Source organism: Lissotriton vulgaris, chromosome 7 (genome assembly GCF_964263255.1).
Source record: "Lissotriton vulgaris chromosome 7, aLisVul1.2, whole genome shotgun sequence".
In the NCBI taxonomy this organism is placed as follows: Eukaryota; Metazoa; Chordata; class Amphibia; order Caudata; family Salamandridae; genus Lissotriton; species Lissotriton vulgaris.
The window spans coordinates 250513799-250531789 of NC_141695.1; the positions used below are offsets into that span (position 1 = coordinate 250513799).

At 38.4% G+C, this 17991-nt stretch overlaps 1 protein-coding gene across 1 annotated transcript in view; it reads right to left on the minus strand.

Moving 5' to 3' along the window:
- LOC147701313 (putative methyltransferase DDB_G0268948) overlaps positions 1–17991 on the minus strand; it is a 284191-nt gene that overhangs the window by 34336 nt on the left and 231864 nt on the right. The window contains exon 5 of the mRNA XM_086928624.1: positions 15218–15355. Coding sequence (XP_086784750.1) covers positions 15218–15355 — 138 coding nt within the window. The remainder of the gene's footprint in view (positions 1–15217; positions 15356–17991) is intronic.

The window sequence follows — 17991 nt, forward strand, 5'->3', positions numbered from 1 at the left end:
GTTTTGTTTATTTAACAAAATATGAGTAACAATATCCCCTTCTTAATTTCAAGAATATCCTAAGGAAATCTGGCTTCCAAACATCAAAAGATCCTATGCAAAACTAAGAAGGACCAATCCACCAGGATTCATATCTGTGGCATACTTTGGCAACATAAAGTAAACAATGTAAAATATTGTTTGAATACTAATGGATTTACAGCCTGCTAAATCACCCTTTCAATGATTAATGAGCAAGGTAAAATATTTGAGAATGTAAAAGTACATTTAAAAAAATAACATTATTGGAGACGAGTGAGCGCGCAAACCAAGATGGCCACCCCCCGGTGAGCTCCTCATTGTATTAGCCCTTAATTGCCGATTTTGGAATGATTAACTTCCTGAATATTCTTTTAAATACTGGCAGCAATGTTCTGAAGGGTATAGTGACTGCTGTGGTGATTGTCCAGCCTTACAGAGCATCAGAGGCTGTTCCTCCTACATCCTTGTGCTGCATCAACCTCTTCACCAAGGTACTGCCCAGCATTCCAGTCAGAGGGGCGGAGTATTATTCAGGAAAGGGTAAGGCTTTGGCCTAGCCACTCCCATAGTCAGTTTTTAGCTGCTGCACCAGCCTCTATTGAAAGATTTTCTCTTCAGTATTAACTTTTCCCCACATATTGATTATATTTGTCTGCTCAATTTTTATGTTGCGAGATATGGAGGACAAAAATGTACAATCAATCAATCAATCAATCAATCAATACACTTGTAAAGTGCATTACATACCCGTGAGGGTCTCTATGTGCTGTAGGGGGGTTCTGCTCCTATTCAAATAGCCAGGTCTTGAGGAGTCTTCGGAAGGCCAGTAGATCTTGGGTCTGTCGTAGGTTGGTGGGGAGGGTGTTGGAGGTCATGGTGGCAAGGGGAGAGAAGGATCTGCCACAGTCGTTCATTCTTCAGATGCGAGGGACTGTGGCAAGGGCGAGGCCGGCAGAGCGGAGCTGGCGGTGGGGGTGTAGAAACTGAGTCGTCTGTTGAGGTATGCTGGGCCGATGTTGTGGAAGGCTTTGTGGGAGTGGATGAGGAGCTTGAAGGTTATCCTCTTGATGATGGGGAGCCAGTGCAGGTCCCTTAGGTGGGGTGGTGGGGTGCAATGTGGCTGCAGCGGAGGATGTCAAGGATAAGACATGCCGAGGCATCCTGGGTGCATGCAGTCGTCTCAGGAGCTTGGCTGACGTTCCAGCATAGAGGGCCTTTTCATAGTCCAGCCTGCTGCTGATGAGGGCCTGCGTGACTGTTCTTCTAGTTTCAGTAGGGATTCACTTGAAGATCCTGCGGAGCATTCGGAGGGCATTGAAGCAGGATGAGGAAACTGCATTGACCTGCTTAGTCATAGAGAGGGTGGAGACGAGGATGACCCCTAGGTTGCAAGCGTGGTCAGTGGGTGTCGGGGTTGTTCCTAGTGTTGTCGGCCACCAGGAGTCATCCCAAGCTGAAGGGGTAGAGCCTAGGATGAGGACCTCCACATTGTCCGAGTTCAGCTTCAGCTGGCTGTTTCTCATCCATTCGGCGACGCATTTCATTTCTTCAGGAGGTTGGTCATGGTGGTGTGAGGGTCTTTGGTGAGGAAGAGGATAAGCCGGGTGGCATCAGCATAGGAGATGATGTTGAGGTTGTGCTGTCATACAACGTGGGCGAGGGCTGCCATGTAGATGTTGAACAGCGTTGGGCTGAGGGATGAGCCCTGGGGTATGCCGCAAATGATCTCAGTGGCATCGGAGTGGAAGGGGGAGGAGGACGCTCTATGTTCTGCCGGAGAGGAAGGAGGTGGTCCAGTCCAGAGCCTTCTCTTGGATCTCACACAATAAGAGGAAACAACATATTTCTCCTCCCCCTGTTAAATCTAAAGTGGTGGAATCTAGTGAACCTTCCTTGTGCAAAAATATGGCCAGTGTGTCATTGATGATTTTTGACAATGAAATTAAAATTAAAGACAATAAAAGTTGAAATTGATAATTTGTCACTGCTTATGGCAAAAATATCTCCTATGTCTGCTCTTCTTCAGGATTTGGAAATCGTAACAGACAGTATAACCTGCACATTTTTAATTTACTAGAAGACGTTGAAGGTTCTGATTGTAGAATATATTTTGAACATTTAAAACCTGGTCTTTTGCACATAACATTTCCTGAGAAATTTGAAATAGATAAAGCTCACATGATTCCTTGTCATTGTATTCCACATAATACAAAGGTGAGACAAATGATTTTCAAGGTTTTACGTCTCCATCATTTAGTCATGATAAGAAAAGTGGCACTTGAAATTCCTTCTTTAATGATAATAACATGTTTATTCACCATGACTTTGCTAAAAATACTGTTAAGATTCGCAAGGAATTCACTGACATTCATCCACGGTTAAGAAGTCTTGGACTTAAGTATGGTCTTTTTGATACTTCAACAATGCAAATTTGGAAAGATAATTTTTTGAAATCCTTCCAACGACCTGAAGATTTACAAATATTTCTGGATCAACAATCAAAGCACTCTATGGATACATATGATCCTGCTTCTTGAATATTGCTAGATTATTTTTTTATGGCTAATTTAACTGTTTATTTCCTCATAGGGGTCCAATGGTTCGGTCATTCAAATTTGATATTAATGTTTAATTGTTGTTTTTTCTATGTTTGTTTGCCTTTTCATTTGCCCTTGTTTCCCTATTACCCTTTTCTAGAGCTACTTTACTTAAACTTTTTTTTTTCTTCTCAGTTTTATTTTTTCTACTTTACGATGGTTAATGTCCATAACATTAAAATAGTTTCCTTGAATGTCAGAAGGTTTACGACATCCTGTAAAACCAACAAAATATTAGATTATTTAGATATCTGTATAGCGGATATCTGCTTCATACAAGAAACACATACCGAAGACAAGGTTGTGAATTTTATGAAAAAAAAGTGGGTTGATTCAATTATATCTTCTCCTGTTATGTGGGAAAACATGGTGTGGCTATTCTATTTGCAAAAAGGTTACATTGTCAAATTTTGAGTAAATCTTCAGATTCAGAAGGTAGATAAGTCATAGTGAAATTTAAGATACATGATACAGTTATGTTTTTACCTATTGTGTATGGTCCAACTGTTGAAGATCCTAATTTCTGGTCACCGTCTTCCACCTGTAATTTCCTGCTCCTTTACAGACCTCCACCTAGCAAGGCAACATTCCCAGACGCACTTCTAGACACAATTTCAAATCTGATAACAATACACTCCAACCTGTGCATTCTGGGTGACCTTAACATTTGGTTTGATAAAACCAATATGACCCATCCAAAAACAATAATCACTGGCCTAGACGCATTGAACCTACATCAGATTGTCCCCAATCCGACACACATCGCTGGACATATCCTAGATGTCATTTTTGCTAATACTGAACTAGTTACCTTTCAAACGATAACTCCAGTCACATGGTCAGACCACCACTTGCTTGCTTTCCAACATAAAACAACACTAAGCGACTCAACTAAAACTACCTTACATCTATCCACCTATCGGCCATGGAACAAACTCAATTTTGAACACTTGGAAACACAACTAACATCCAGTATAAATCTGGAAACCATAAATTCTGTTCAGAATCTATATGAGTGGCTACATGAAGCGTTTGACATCCTGATACCACTCAAAACCACACAACAGAACAAAAGGAAAAAAGCGCCTTGGAGAAACATAGAAATAAAAATCATAAAACAACAAACTAGAAAGCTGCAACGCACCTGGCTCAAAACAAATGCCAAACAAGACAAACTTAACCTACAAAAAATTAACAGATTATATAAGTCGGCTATCAAAAAAGCTAAGAAAAAGTACTATTCAGACAGAATTCAAAACGCTAAATGTGCAAATAAAGAATTCTATAAAATACTCAATGAATTTCGAAAACCAAATTGCCTAGAAGGAACTCATCCTGTTACTCAAGATTTCACAGACAAACTGGCAAATCATTACAAGGACAAAGCAGACACGCTGGACTCGTACTTACAACAGAAACAAAGCACCAGCACCAACCCTTGTACAAAACAACTATCCAAGAATGCTCTAATCAAGCCTCTCCGTTCCTTCCAACACATCTCACATGATAAATTTATGGACCTGGTCAAAGCAAGCAGGCCTGCCGGCAGCCCTTCTGACCCATGTCCGCCACAAACTTTCAAGACAATTCTTTTAGCAACCTCTGCTGCCATTCCAGTAAGAAGAATCATCAACGATTCCTTAACTACTGGAATATTTCCGGAAGAACTCAAAAAGTCATACATACGCCCTTTACTGAAGAAAACAAACTTGGACCCGCTGAACCCCGACAACTACAGACCCATTACAAATGGACCTTTCCTGGGCAAACTAATAGAAAGAGCAGCGTTCGCCCAGATGTCACAATTCATTGAAGAAAATGACATACTTTCAGATTTCCAAACAGGATTCCGTCCGGGAAGAGGCACTGAATCTTCCCTCCTTGCCATTTGGGATGACCTAAAGAATACAGTTGACCGCAACGGGGTTGCTGCGCTACTCCTCTTGGACCTCTCTGCTGCCTTTGACACGGTTGACCATGACACTCTGAAACAAAGACTTTATGAAGCCGGCATAGAGGGAACTGCTCTAGACTGGATCACGTCCTACCTTCGAAACAGAACTAATGTCATCCACACCCCACCTTTCTCGTCCAAACCGTACGCCACAAAAGCAGGGGTCCCTCAAGGTTCTATCATCTCGCCCATGCTTTTCAACATCTACATGAAGTCTTTACCAATACTGATCAATAAATTTCACCTCACGTGCTACAACTATGCAGATGACATGCAAATACTCCTTCAACTGGAATGCCCCAAAGACATTGGAAAATCACCAATTTTCAGCTGTCTCAGAGCCGTGGATCAGTGGATGACTTGGAGCCATCTCAAATTGAATGCTTCAAAAACTGAAATACTCACGTGTGGCGATTGGAAAAATTACAACCCGCTTGCCACATGGCCTGATGAACTGGGATCACTGCCTAAAGTATCAAAGGAAGTAAGAAACCTCGGAATGACCATGGACTCCAAGCTGTCGATGAATGTCCAAGTAAATAAACTAGCAAGATCAAGCTTTGCTACTATAAAAACGCTGAGACAAATTTTCCCTCATTTGGGATTTCCACACAAGGTCCAAGCTGCCATCTCCCTTGTTCTATCCAAACTCGATTACGCCAATAGCCTCTACCACGGATCACCTTTAGCGACCATGAAAAGACTACAACGGATTCAGAACTCGGCTGCCAGACTACTCTTGCATATCAAACCACAAGACCACATCTCCCCTGCCTTGAAAGCCCTGCATTGGTTACCGGTTGCCAGAAGATCCACGTCCAAGCTGCTTTGTATTACCCACAAAGCAATACATGGAATAGGACCACTCTTCATCAGGAATAAAATCACCAAACACATTCAACAAAGGAACCTGCGCTCTAAAGGAGCATCTCGCCTCAAAATCCCACCATACAAGAAAAAACAATGGGTGGCACATCCTTCTCTGTTCAAGCAGCCAAATTATTGAACTCTTTACCCCCCAACATAAGATCCACCGACAACCACCTTGTCTTCAGAAAACTACTCAAGATCTGACTCTTCCCCACATAAGCACCATACGGAAATAGAAATTTACAGCATATCCCTCTGTATATAAGCATTTGTTTTCACTATAGATATGTACCTATCTTTGTGTATTTATAAAACATGTAAAACAATTGTTGATAAGAGAAGAAAAAATAATAATAATAATAATCATCATCATCAATAAATAAAAATCATTTTTGGTCTACATGTACATACTTCCACGGTACATCTATGTACCTTCCATGTACTTGGATCTGTGTGTCTGTTACTTTTCTCCTGAAAAAGCATATCCAATGCACTACCCTATCTTTCATCCTGTGCCTCTATCAATATATTTAATGTAAATATACTTACTTTTTTATGTATCTATATACTTTTAATGTACTTATGGATCTATATACTTATCTCTTTCTTCTAATTTAGCATTTCCAATGCACTAGCCTATTTCTCAGCCTATACCTCACTCATATCTTCTACCCCAACCTTCTGACTCCTCTCAAACTTTTTTCTACTACTCCTTCTAATGCAACACCCTATCTCTCATCCTATAGATCTATCAACATATCATCTACATCCACTCTCATTTATCCCAAACCCCACACCACTACTATGATCGCCAAAATAACCTTTTCTAGACTCTCTCCTGCTCTACACCTCCTTGCATCATCTGACACCTCTTTTTACAAACTCTCCCCTCTGACCCCTTCCCTCCAAAACTCCTTTTTACTCATCTAAAAGCTTCTTCCATCTGCTAAGACTTTAAAAAAAAAAAAAGAAAATCCTTCACTCTTTTATCCCTCCACTGTTCTTATTCAATAAAAATTAACAGACTAACATGTTTCACTTCTCAAATTCCATATTCCATATTCAACTATACTAATATACTGCCCAAATAACTGAATAACATATCTACTACTCAAATTACTTCATATTTATGCTATACTAATTTTGAACACTAACCCTTTATGGGTTCCGGAGTGGCGTGCTACTCGCCAGAAAAGCGCTTCAACGCCCATCAGGGGTAACAAGTGCTATATGAATGCAAATCTTTCTTCCCCTTTTATCCATCCGCTATCCTTCTCACTCCAAGTAACAGACTAATATCCACCACTGAAATCACCTCATATTTCACCATATTAATTCACCACTAATCCTCTATAGGCTCCCTGAATAGTGTGCGTCAACAAGCGAGCGATAAATAAATACAAACCTTTGTCCTACTCTATCCTTCTGCTATCATTCCAAATCCAAATAACTGATTAACCTATCCACCACTTAAAATGTACTTGCATGTTTCACTATACTAATTCAACACTAATTTCTCTGTGGGTCCCAGAGTAGCGTGCTACCCGCCGAAAAAGCGCTTCGACGCCTCGTCAGGGGTAGTAAGCGCTATAGAAATGCAATTACAATACAATTACAATTACAATATATGACGACTATATTTTACTATTGAAAACATGTTTACTCTTTTCTCTAATCCTCATAACTTGTACTCAAGTGTAGATTATTTATTAGTTTCTCGACAATTAATTAATTAATTTGTTACTCCTAATACCTGCAAAATTTATATTTCAGGTAATGTCTTGATTCCCATGGTACTACAACTTAGCTCAAATGTTAAAACTCAATCAAGATGACGCATGTCTACTAGCACTGTCTTCAATGAACAAAATGTAACTGAACTTCAAGAGTACTTTTAATCCAACCCAGAAGGCTCTACATATATGGCTCTACATATATTGTGAATCGATGGGAGACTTTCAAAGCCTATTTAAGGGTGGTCTTCATTTCTCTTATGACACATGAAAACATAGCTTTCAATGAAAAAATTAAGGAATTAGACAAACAAACTGCAAAATTTCAGAAAAACGTTTAATCTTTTCCAATGACCCCAACATAGAATGGAATTACAAAAACTTTGATATGAGTTTAATTCAATATCAAGCACAAGATCGGGCATACAGCTCCCTAACTCTAAAGCCAAATTCTGTTTTAATGCTATCAGATCTTGCTGGCTTTTGGCCAACTATTTAAGCATTTAAAAGGATGAAACACAAATAAATTCAATTCATGGCCCCAATGGGAAAATTGCATTATCACAAAAAGATATTGTTAATGAATTATACCCTATATAATAAAACTAATTTCGATGATCCTTCTTTCATTGATTCTTTTTTATATAAATACAGTTTACCAAAGTTCCTCAATTAACCAAAAATAAATTAGATGTATCTAATATTGTAAAATAAATTATACTACCCATTAAGTCTCTTAAACAAAATAAATCCCCAGGCCCTGATGGCATTCCTGCTGAATTTTATAAGGAACTTGATGTGCAACGTATTCTTCATTTGTGTAAACTTTTTACCTTATTTTAGTTCTACGGGATTAACTTCAGGTTCTTTGACTGAGGCTTTGATTGTTGTGTTACCTAAATCCAACAATGACTCTACACTTGTATCAAATGATCACCCTATTTCCTCAATAAATTAGGATTGTAAACTTTATGCCAAAATGCTTGCAGCCAGACTAATCTCTGATTTAGATTATCCTATCCATCCTGATCAGTCTGGGTTCATGAAAAATAGATATTCCTTCAGTAACACAAGACCTTTATTGCATACTATCGAACAGGGGTTTATTTTATCCCTACCATATGGGGTACTTGAATCGGATGATTAAAAAGCTTTTGACAAAGTTAATTGGCAATTTTTATTCCGTACTTTAGCAGCATTTAATTTTGGTGATTTGTTTATCCGTATGATATCTGCTCTTTACTCCTCCTTCTCGTCTATTTATTAATGGTCAAATTGTTTTCTTTTTAGAGGTACCAGATAAGGTTGTCCACTCTTCCTGTTACTATTTCTTCTTGTTATTGAGCTTCTGTTTGACTGTATTAGGAAATGTAATGATATAACTTGTGTTAACATTAATGAGGTTATTATTATAACATTAGCATATGCAGATAATGCACTTTTTTTATTAGCAATCCTGAATCCTCACTTCCTCCTTTATTAGATATTATTTCATCATATTCCTTCATTTCTAGTTACACGTTAAACACCAATAAAACAGTTTTTCTATTTAAAAATGTAACTGTACTCCAGATATGTTGCCCATAAAAGAAATAATTTGGCAAAGCAATAAAATCAAATACCTTGGCATTTTGTTCTCTTCATCTATAAAAAAATCAATATCATTGAATTGTGAATCTATTTTAAATTATATTAAGGGTAAAACATCTAAATGGACTTCGCTTCACATTTCATGGTGGGGGAAAAAGGACACAATAGAAATTACTATAGCACACATGTTTTTTTTTTATTTCTAAGCTAGGATTCCTAGTCAATTTCCTATTAAGTTTTATGAAGTTGTTAATTAACACCTTTCTAAGTTTCTTTGGAACAATAGAGCACCTCGTATTGGTTATAAAAAAAGAAAAATGTCTAAATGTAATGGAGGATTTGCTTTACCAGAATTTTTTAATTATCATAAAGCGTTTATCTTGAAACAAAGCTGTCTTTGGTTTATTCATTCCCACCCGATTCATCCTCCTACATGGCTTCTTGGGGAAAGGAGTCTACCTTGTTAACCATGTCAAACAAGTCAATATTATTTGAGTCGATTATTTTGAAATCCACAAAACTTATATTCAATGATTTTGACTCACTTTTTCAATCAACCATTTCTAACACTGTTGATATGCCATTATGGTATAAAACAAGCCTGAATACTTTCATGGATTAAGGCTGGTATTTTTTTACCTCAAAGATATCTACAACAATAATACATTTTCATATTGTTTCATGTATTGCAGGCACATTTTCACTTACCATCTTATGATATCTTTAAATACAAACTTTTATGTAACTCTATATTAGATTCTTTTCCTCATAATATTACTTCAAATACTAAGTTAGATTTATCAATTTATAATCAAACTTTATCCTCTTTTTCTCATGCTGTTTCATTAATGTATAACAAGATGAATGCATTTCAAGGTAATAATATTGATATGATTTCAACATTTTGGAATAATGAGCTTTCAACCTCTTTTTCATATGATACATGGAAAGAAATATGGTTAAACAATATCTCAAGGTGGTTACCTGTATCACTCTAATAAACAAATTCTTATATTCTGTCCAATAGCTTATGGTCCCCCTTAAGGTTATTTCAGGCTAAACCTTTTCCGCGTTCAAAGTGTTGGCATTAAAACTTACATACTGGTTCGTTAAAACATATGGTTTCTGATTCTACATCTGTTTTTACATTTTAGAATGAAGTTTGGGATGTTATACAAAAAATACTCAATATCTCCGATGAACCTCATTTGAAATGTTGATTTGCAAATCTGTTGTTCTTTCCAAAGATTTGTCAGACTTAAAATGTAAAATTGTTAATTTTTTGTTATCATCGTCTTTAAAGTCTATTGCAGCGTGTTGGAAAGATGTCTCATTATTATGTGTTCATGCTTTGTGGTCATGGATTATTTTTTCTAGAAGAGGTGCCCATTTATCTTTGACTGGTATTACTCACAACTGTAATTCTTATAATTTATTTTGGAAACTGATTGATTATTATTTATCTTCTTAGATATATATTTCTCTATTTATTTACTAATATTATAAGTTGCTCATGTTTTTAACTGATAGTAGCTCTACTCAAATGGTTTTGTAACTTATTTATGCTTGTTCCTGTCCCTTCCTCTTTATTTTCATTATTATTATTTCTATATTACATTGTACCTGTTTTACATGTAATTATTGTTCTTCACAGTTATGCAGCCTACATGGGTACTTTATAGATTAATCTTTTCGTATTATCACTGTTTATTATAAAATTTAATAAACTATTTTGAACACAAAAAAGCACAAAAAATTAACATTACATTTAAAAAGATACCAGCCCCTCTAATTATGTTGAATCAAATGCAAGCTAGCCACAATATGAAGCACAGCCTTCATTCTAAACCCCAAGTAATCAACATTGTTTAATGTTCATTAAGCAATGATTGTAGAAGAAAAAACTACTTGCATTCTTTGGACATACAAAAAGTGGTGTGCATAAATAAGTAGGTGATGTTTAGAAAAAAATGTATTATTGATACAGATATAGGTTACTTATAAATGATTTTGTTATTCAAAGGAACGGTACAATTATGCGCTCCTGCATGTCCTTTATGCATGTACAGTAAACATGCATGGTGTCAAGTTGCACTTGGGAACCAGTATATCATGCACGCACGTCCGGATGTAATGCTTTCAAATTAGTGCGATACAAGAACAAAAATTACTTTATGTATATCAGCCATAAAATTATGTGCGAACCCGTATATTTTGCATGCAAACCAGAAAGGTTTTCATGCAAATTAACAGATGATTCATTAGGAGCACATAGCTTTCATGTTTTCAGATGGCTTATGTATGACATTTCCATTATTTCAAGCTGCTTATATAGAAGATTTTGATTATTTGTGTGTAACACTTCTAGTCATATTTTATAGTGTCTAGAGCAAAGCAATGATGACTATGTCAATAGATACATACCATAATATATCACTTTTGTTGAGAATAATGGCTTACAAACTGCGTTAAAACTGCTGCAAGACCAACCTATCTCTTTTCTAAGATGACAATAGCCACCTCATTACCAGTGTCCTACAAAACTGAGACGATTTCCCCAGCTTTAAATATGTCGATACTGGGGGTAACAATAACTCAACCAAGGGGAGGGAAGGAGGGGGGGGGGGTTGGCGTTAATCTGATTTATTACAATATGATCATAGGCTCCACTAAAAATCATGGAATTACTGTGAAGCAGTGATTCTGTGTGTGTCCTCCAGGAATTTCATAATGTTTTTGCTAAATTAAAACTGAAATTAAGCATACCTGTGGTTGAATTCATAATTCGATTGGGGCCAGTAATAGCCAGTAATAGTAGTTACTAATCTCGCAAGAAACCTGCATTGCATTCTAAAGTTATTTACAGTACTATACAAAGCATGTGTAAGGCTCTAAACATCTTTCATTTCTTGTTACATACTGACAAACACTTAACATCCTCTCACCATTCTCCAGCATTTTATTTGTTGTCCCCTCCTTTCTTTCATCCGTTGTCACTTTCCCTCTCTTCACGCCCTACCTCACACCTTCCACTCTCTCTCCCTTTCCTAATTGTTCAATCACCCTTCCTTTGACCTTTCTCTCCGCTTCTCTCCCCCCCCCATCATTCTGCTCTACCGCACTAATTCTCTATGGCTCTCTAGATCTTCTTTCTTCTTTTCTTTCAGTCTTACAGTCACTCCATTTCTCCTCCCCTTCTTCTTTTGAGCATGCCAGTCATTTCTTTGCACAGCACTCTGCTGCTTTTGTATTTTCACTTTCATTCATGCCCATCTCACCCTAACCTTCATCTCCTTCCTTAACATTCCTCCCTTTGTTTCTCTTCTTGCCCCCCACTGAAAAAAATGCATAGTGCTGATCAAGAATGTTGATTATCTGGATAACAGTATCCTAATTTGGAATGAACCTCTCTTGATATTTTGTCTGCGTATAGAGGCACAATCACTGGAGCGGCTCACTGTTGCTGCTAGTATCTGCCATCTGCTGCCAGGCTAATGTTGGAAAGTGGGTCATTTGTCATCATAAATGTAAATCTACCACTGGCAATAAGGCCACTAATTGGGTCTGGGGCGCAGTACAGGTCTCAATAAATTATTCTCATGCACCACCTTTAGTAGCTTGGCTGCCAGCAGCAGACTCAACCCATGAGACAGGTATGTAGAGAGTTCAAAGACACCAATTTAGTAAATAATTAGGACACCACACACAACAAAAATTCAACACCGATTTACAAAAATAGAAAATACTTTTATCTAAATGACACCAAAATCCGAGATATTCTTGTTTTAAGATTTAGCGCTATATAGCATTTAGAAACCTATTGCGCCCCTTTGGGACATCTGGTCATGCTTGACCGGGAAAAAGTCAAAGTTTCAGGCTAACCGTGAGGGAGCCCAGCTCGGATATCCCTCATGGTAGACCTCATTCAAAAATATACCTGCGGACCTATAAACGTTTCTGGAGCTTTTTATGCCTGGGTCCCTCGATGGTCTTTTCCAGTCCGTATTCAATGAGGGTTGACATGCTTGCTTTCCAGGGAGCTCCCAGTCACACTCTGAAAGTTGGACCTCCAGAACTTTTATGCAGGATGAACCAGCATCCCAAGCCAGCTTGCTGATGAAAGTAGCCAGCCTGGATCTCGCAGTTTAGTTAGTTTACTTATGGAACTTTTTTCCATAGTTGTCCCAAACTTCTGGAACTTCTTCCTGAAGTTCCTCTCAGGGGTCCAAAGTGTCCCAAACAAAATCCAAAGGTCTGGAATCTCCACAATGGTCCTTGAATTCTTCGTGGTGATGATCCAGGTGAGCTCTCTTAACCTGTAGCTTGCAGGGAGTCCACTAATTAGTGCTCTTGAAGCAAGGTATATCCAAAGGGTTGAAGTTCCAGATAATGCAGCCTGTACAGTCAATCAGAATACAGGGTAGTTAATCTGAAAGGCTCTGCTGCTCTCAGAAATGTAATCAGTGTTCCCTGGGGTCAAGCAAGTGAGCACTTCCCTCGACACCCCAGAGCATGACCACTTTCTCCAAAGTGTGGCATATTGTTCTCCCAGAATGCACTATTCCTCCAAAACTCAATATGGCTAAAGGCTCAGCAGAGGAGCAATAATTAGTTAAGCGAACTTCCAGGGTAGCTAATTTCCAAATCTCTCCTACCTTGAGGCTGCCATCTGCCTGGGTCAGAGAGTATGGGGGTAGACGAACCTGGCCTTCTCTGCTTGTCCTATTCTTTCTTTGAAGCTCATGCTTTACAACACCTCCCCCCTGCTCTGGCATTCCTGTTTAGTAGAACCCTCTCCTACCAGATAGCCTCTTTGCCTGGGTGCAACTTATTTCATCAATACAGCCTGCCAATTTATTTATCTTTAAAAGCAGTGCTGCAACACAAGGCAGCTTTACAGCGACCTCAGGGTCGCAGCAATGCACACATGCACATAAAAACATGGCTCCCGACATCTAAATTTCATGCCATATTAAATACTAGGGACTTGAAGGTAGTTTCAATCGCCCTGTTCTATTATGTACTAGGGATGTATAGGGTAGGGCATGACAATTATAAGTGTACTCTAAGATATCGTAAACTCTCATGTATGTGTGCGTGTTTCACTGAGTTTTCACTGTGTTTTCACCATCGCACTGATCCAGGACTTGCATAGCAGAGTCCAGGATACAGTCAGTTACCATCAGTAAAAGTCAGTACAACTTTGCAGTGCACAGGGCTCACAGGATAACTTTGCAACAGCTAATTATTAATATTTTTGTATAAAAAACTGGATGCCCCCTGCACACTAATACACTCAAGCAATTAATTGTGTTTCTTGATTACAAGGATAATCAGCCTGCCTGGTGTTCGATTAGCCAATACAGTAAGAGGAAAGTGGGCAAACTCCGCATAAGTTTAACAAGGCACTGGCCACTCTTTAACCTGGACTGGGCATAGGCAGCAGACTGACAGCAGACTGACTCGTGATTAGTGCCTCAAGCTGCATATTGGCAGATAGGAGCTATAATTGTGTGACTGATGCATTTGAGTGAATATAACTATTGATCCCGGGAATTCTGGAGGGAGTCAACACATATATCATACGTACAAAACATAATTTATCTGTCATATATGTCAACCACTACAATAAAATACAAAAACTGATACGATTGTGAGTGGTTAAAGTACAAATACGAACTATATGCATGCATGTCACTAGTAAATTATGAATTTCAACCGGTAGTTGCAGCTTTGAAAGTGCGTTACAACCGTGACCCAATATGCAGTGAATCTTTTGCTTTCAGTGAGGCATGCCCGTGGATCAGGGTGCTTTTCATACACTGAGAAATGTATGAGGGCAGGCCAATCTACAGTGTTTTACATGTCTGAACAAATGTGCTATGTGTGCACCGTTGTGGAGTATCAATGCAAGGCACAGTTTTATGCATATGAACCAAGCAATTGTGAGGGCAAATCAATCGATTACGATTATCACCCAATACTTTGAGAATTCACATCATTTAATTCTTCATATACGAGGATTTACTATGCATAAGTTAGTGTGCTAAATGTACACATCACGGTGCTGTTGATATAGACCGGTATACTAAGAACATAAGGAGAGATATTGAGCATAACAACTCTAATCTTTCTCACGTAAATCATCGTGCTGATAGTTCATTTGTAAATTCAACAGCAGATTTATTCTTCTAATCTATATTACAGTATACCAAAATGTAGAGTGTATGCAACTCAATAGAAATGATGTGCACCAGCACACTGTGCACAAACACACATCAAAAATATTCATACAGAAACCAACCTAGTTGCTATGTGAAGCACTATGAATGTTGGAGTCCAAAGAGCCCCACATGAACAAGCTTTCGAAAGACCACCTGGTGCATGCTCACAAAGCCTACCAGGTATTTAAATATGCTTTTATTTTGTGATTATACAACAGATTTCTTTACCTTTCTTGCAGTGTTTGTAGGAATTCGTGTCCAGCCTCTGGGTTACTAGAGAAGCGGTATTGGAACAAGAAGATCGACTCCATGAAACCGACCAGAGCAGAAACAGGCATGGCCCTCTTCGTGACAATATTGCTAATTCTGTAAAAGATTAATAAATTGAAGACTTTGAAACACCATTTTTCTTCATTGGCTACTTTACTCATTATCTTTTAGAAGTCTTGCTTGTAGTTGTCATAATTATGCAACCCTGAGTAAAAATATGATGTGCCACATTCTGTAAGAGAGCAGAAGAAACTGTTTAATTTTTATATTTCCATGAGAGAGTGCCTTTTAAAACAACGAGCTTGATTTAGATTTGGATGGTTATCAAAGATAATTCCCTTCTTGGTGGAGGAGCAACTTCCTCTTTTCAGGAATCCCCACAGCGCAGGCAACTTATACAGTTTTTTTTTTTTATTTAACAATGTACAAATTAACTGACTTAAATAATTGTGCATTTTTAAAAACATTTTCGAAGTACATTTTCAAAAATTTCCACACATTTGTCAGTGGTCTCTAATTTATACGTACCAAGGGCCTCATTTATGGGGAATTGGAATAAGGCAGCGCCGCAAGTCTTCTTGGTGCATTGCCCTACGTCAATGTGAATAGGCAGAACGTACCGTATTTTTATCCTGAACTGGCACACAATTTAGTGCTTATTGCCAACCCAGACACTCTTGCACAAGAGTGCAAAGGTGCCTCTGTTGCAATAAGGATTGTTTTTTTTCAGGAAGGGCCACCTTCCTCCACAAAAACAATCCAGAGTGGCGGTGTCCTCTGCAGCATACATGGAAAGAGGAAATAACAAGAAATAACAATATTTCTCCTCGTTACGCCTTCACTGGGGTGCAGTATGGTTTGGAAGCTGCCTAGTTTTACATGATTAAGTAAATCTGGGGCAGCGTAAAGATCCATGGGTGCTCTGTGGGAATACCCACCGCCATACCCATGGAACAGAGCCTTGATGCAGAGTAACACAATCAGCAACTTACACTGGTTTGTCTTACTCCATATCTATAGGACCATGCAAAGCCATGCAGAGCGGCATTGTGATGTCTCATAGATATGAATTTAGAGACTTGCATCACTGGAGCGTCAAAAAAACGGGCCCTCCAGCAGTGCAAGCCTCTCATTAATAAGGCCCCTAGAGTATGAAATAGCTTACAGGGAATCAACAATTCTGCACATGTGTGAGTTCTCCTAGGACAAATAAGCTTCCTGAATCGATACATTTTCATAATAGTGGATGCCCAACTTCACGGAGAGTGTCCTCAGCTTCATATTCAGTGTTCAATTTGTAAAATAATGAATGCTGATGCTCAGATGCTCATGGCTAGCACTATCAAATTTTAGTGCGCCAAATTCAAATGCTGCATAGTTCTGAATGCCTCTCTAACCCTCTGCCAGATGGTCTGTGCCCTTTTATCTAACTCTTGCAAGTTTCTGCTTCCTCACTGTGTGACGATTTTTCAATGTTTCTCATCCTTTGGTCCCCATTCTGTGTATCCCTCTTATTCTGGTAACAAAAAATTAGTGCAGGTCCACAAAAATGAATTAGTGAACACCACCAGCAGCCACTGGCTCAAATTAAGCACTGAACACATTAGACTGAATGCATGAGCACTGCTCGACCATCGCAATGATGTTGACAGCCTGATCTGCTTGAGAGCTGCAGTAACTACTCATTCTCCAGTTTCACCAGTGCAACAGTTCAGAGCAGAGGTATTGTAGACCCTTATTGTAGGCCCTGCCAAGGTTTGAGATTTCTAATTGTTTAATACACAGGACTGTGGGGTATTCCTAATACAAGGAAAAGCATTACCAGGCAACCTTTAGGACATCTTATGACTCTGAAATGCTGGTAACAGAAACAAATAAGCCCTAATATGAAAGCACCAAACTAGGGGCCTGATTTAGATGTTGGTGGATGGGTTACTCCATCTTAATGGTGACAGATATCCTGTACACCGAAGTATGAATCTCAATATGGCCTATGAGATTTATATTTCGGCAGACAGGATACTTGTCATCGTTATGATGGAGTAGCCTGTCCACCAGCATTTAAATGTGGCCCTAGGTATTCTCAGAGTGACATCACTGATGACAAATCTGCATTGGCCATCTAAAACAGAGAGCTTTCGCTTCATTCTGAGGTTTATCACTTCAATCCTCTATACCCCCTTGACATGTAATAGCAATCCGAGCTACTCACTCAAAACTTGTTTTCCATAGGTATCTACTTTGGTCTGTAGGCCACACATCCCACCCATACATTTTTTTAACATTTCAATTACTACAGTATGACTGCTTCTGACTCCTGATTCATATGTTTCACCGGTTATATAAAAATAGTGTTATCATTTTAGCCAGATAGACCTATTTATGTGTAATGTTTTCCACCATAAACTAAACTGTTTCTATTTTGTACATGTACACTTAAACATTAGGTTATATGAGGCACCAGTGATGTCATGAGTGATGTAATTAATTATGCCTTTTGAAATATCATCAATAATACCATCATAGATATAATTGCTCATAGAAACTTGGCAGTTACACTTGTGATAAAATGGAAACAATACCAAATAGCCAGGTGAGTAGTTTTTACGCTCAATTTGCAATGTCTTTACACATGACGTGTGCAAAACGCCATCCTGACAGCACGATTGTCAATAATTGTCTATTATCGCAAATCCTTTCCAGATTTTCAATCCGAGGACAAAATTGGTTTG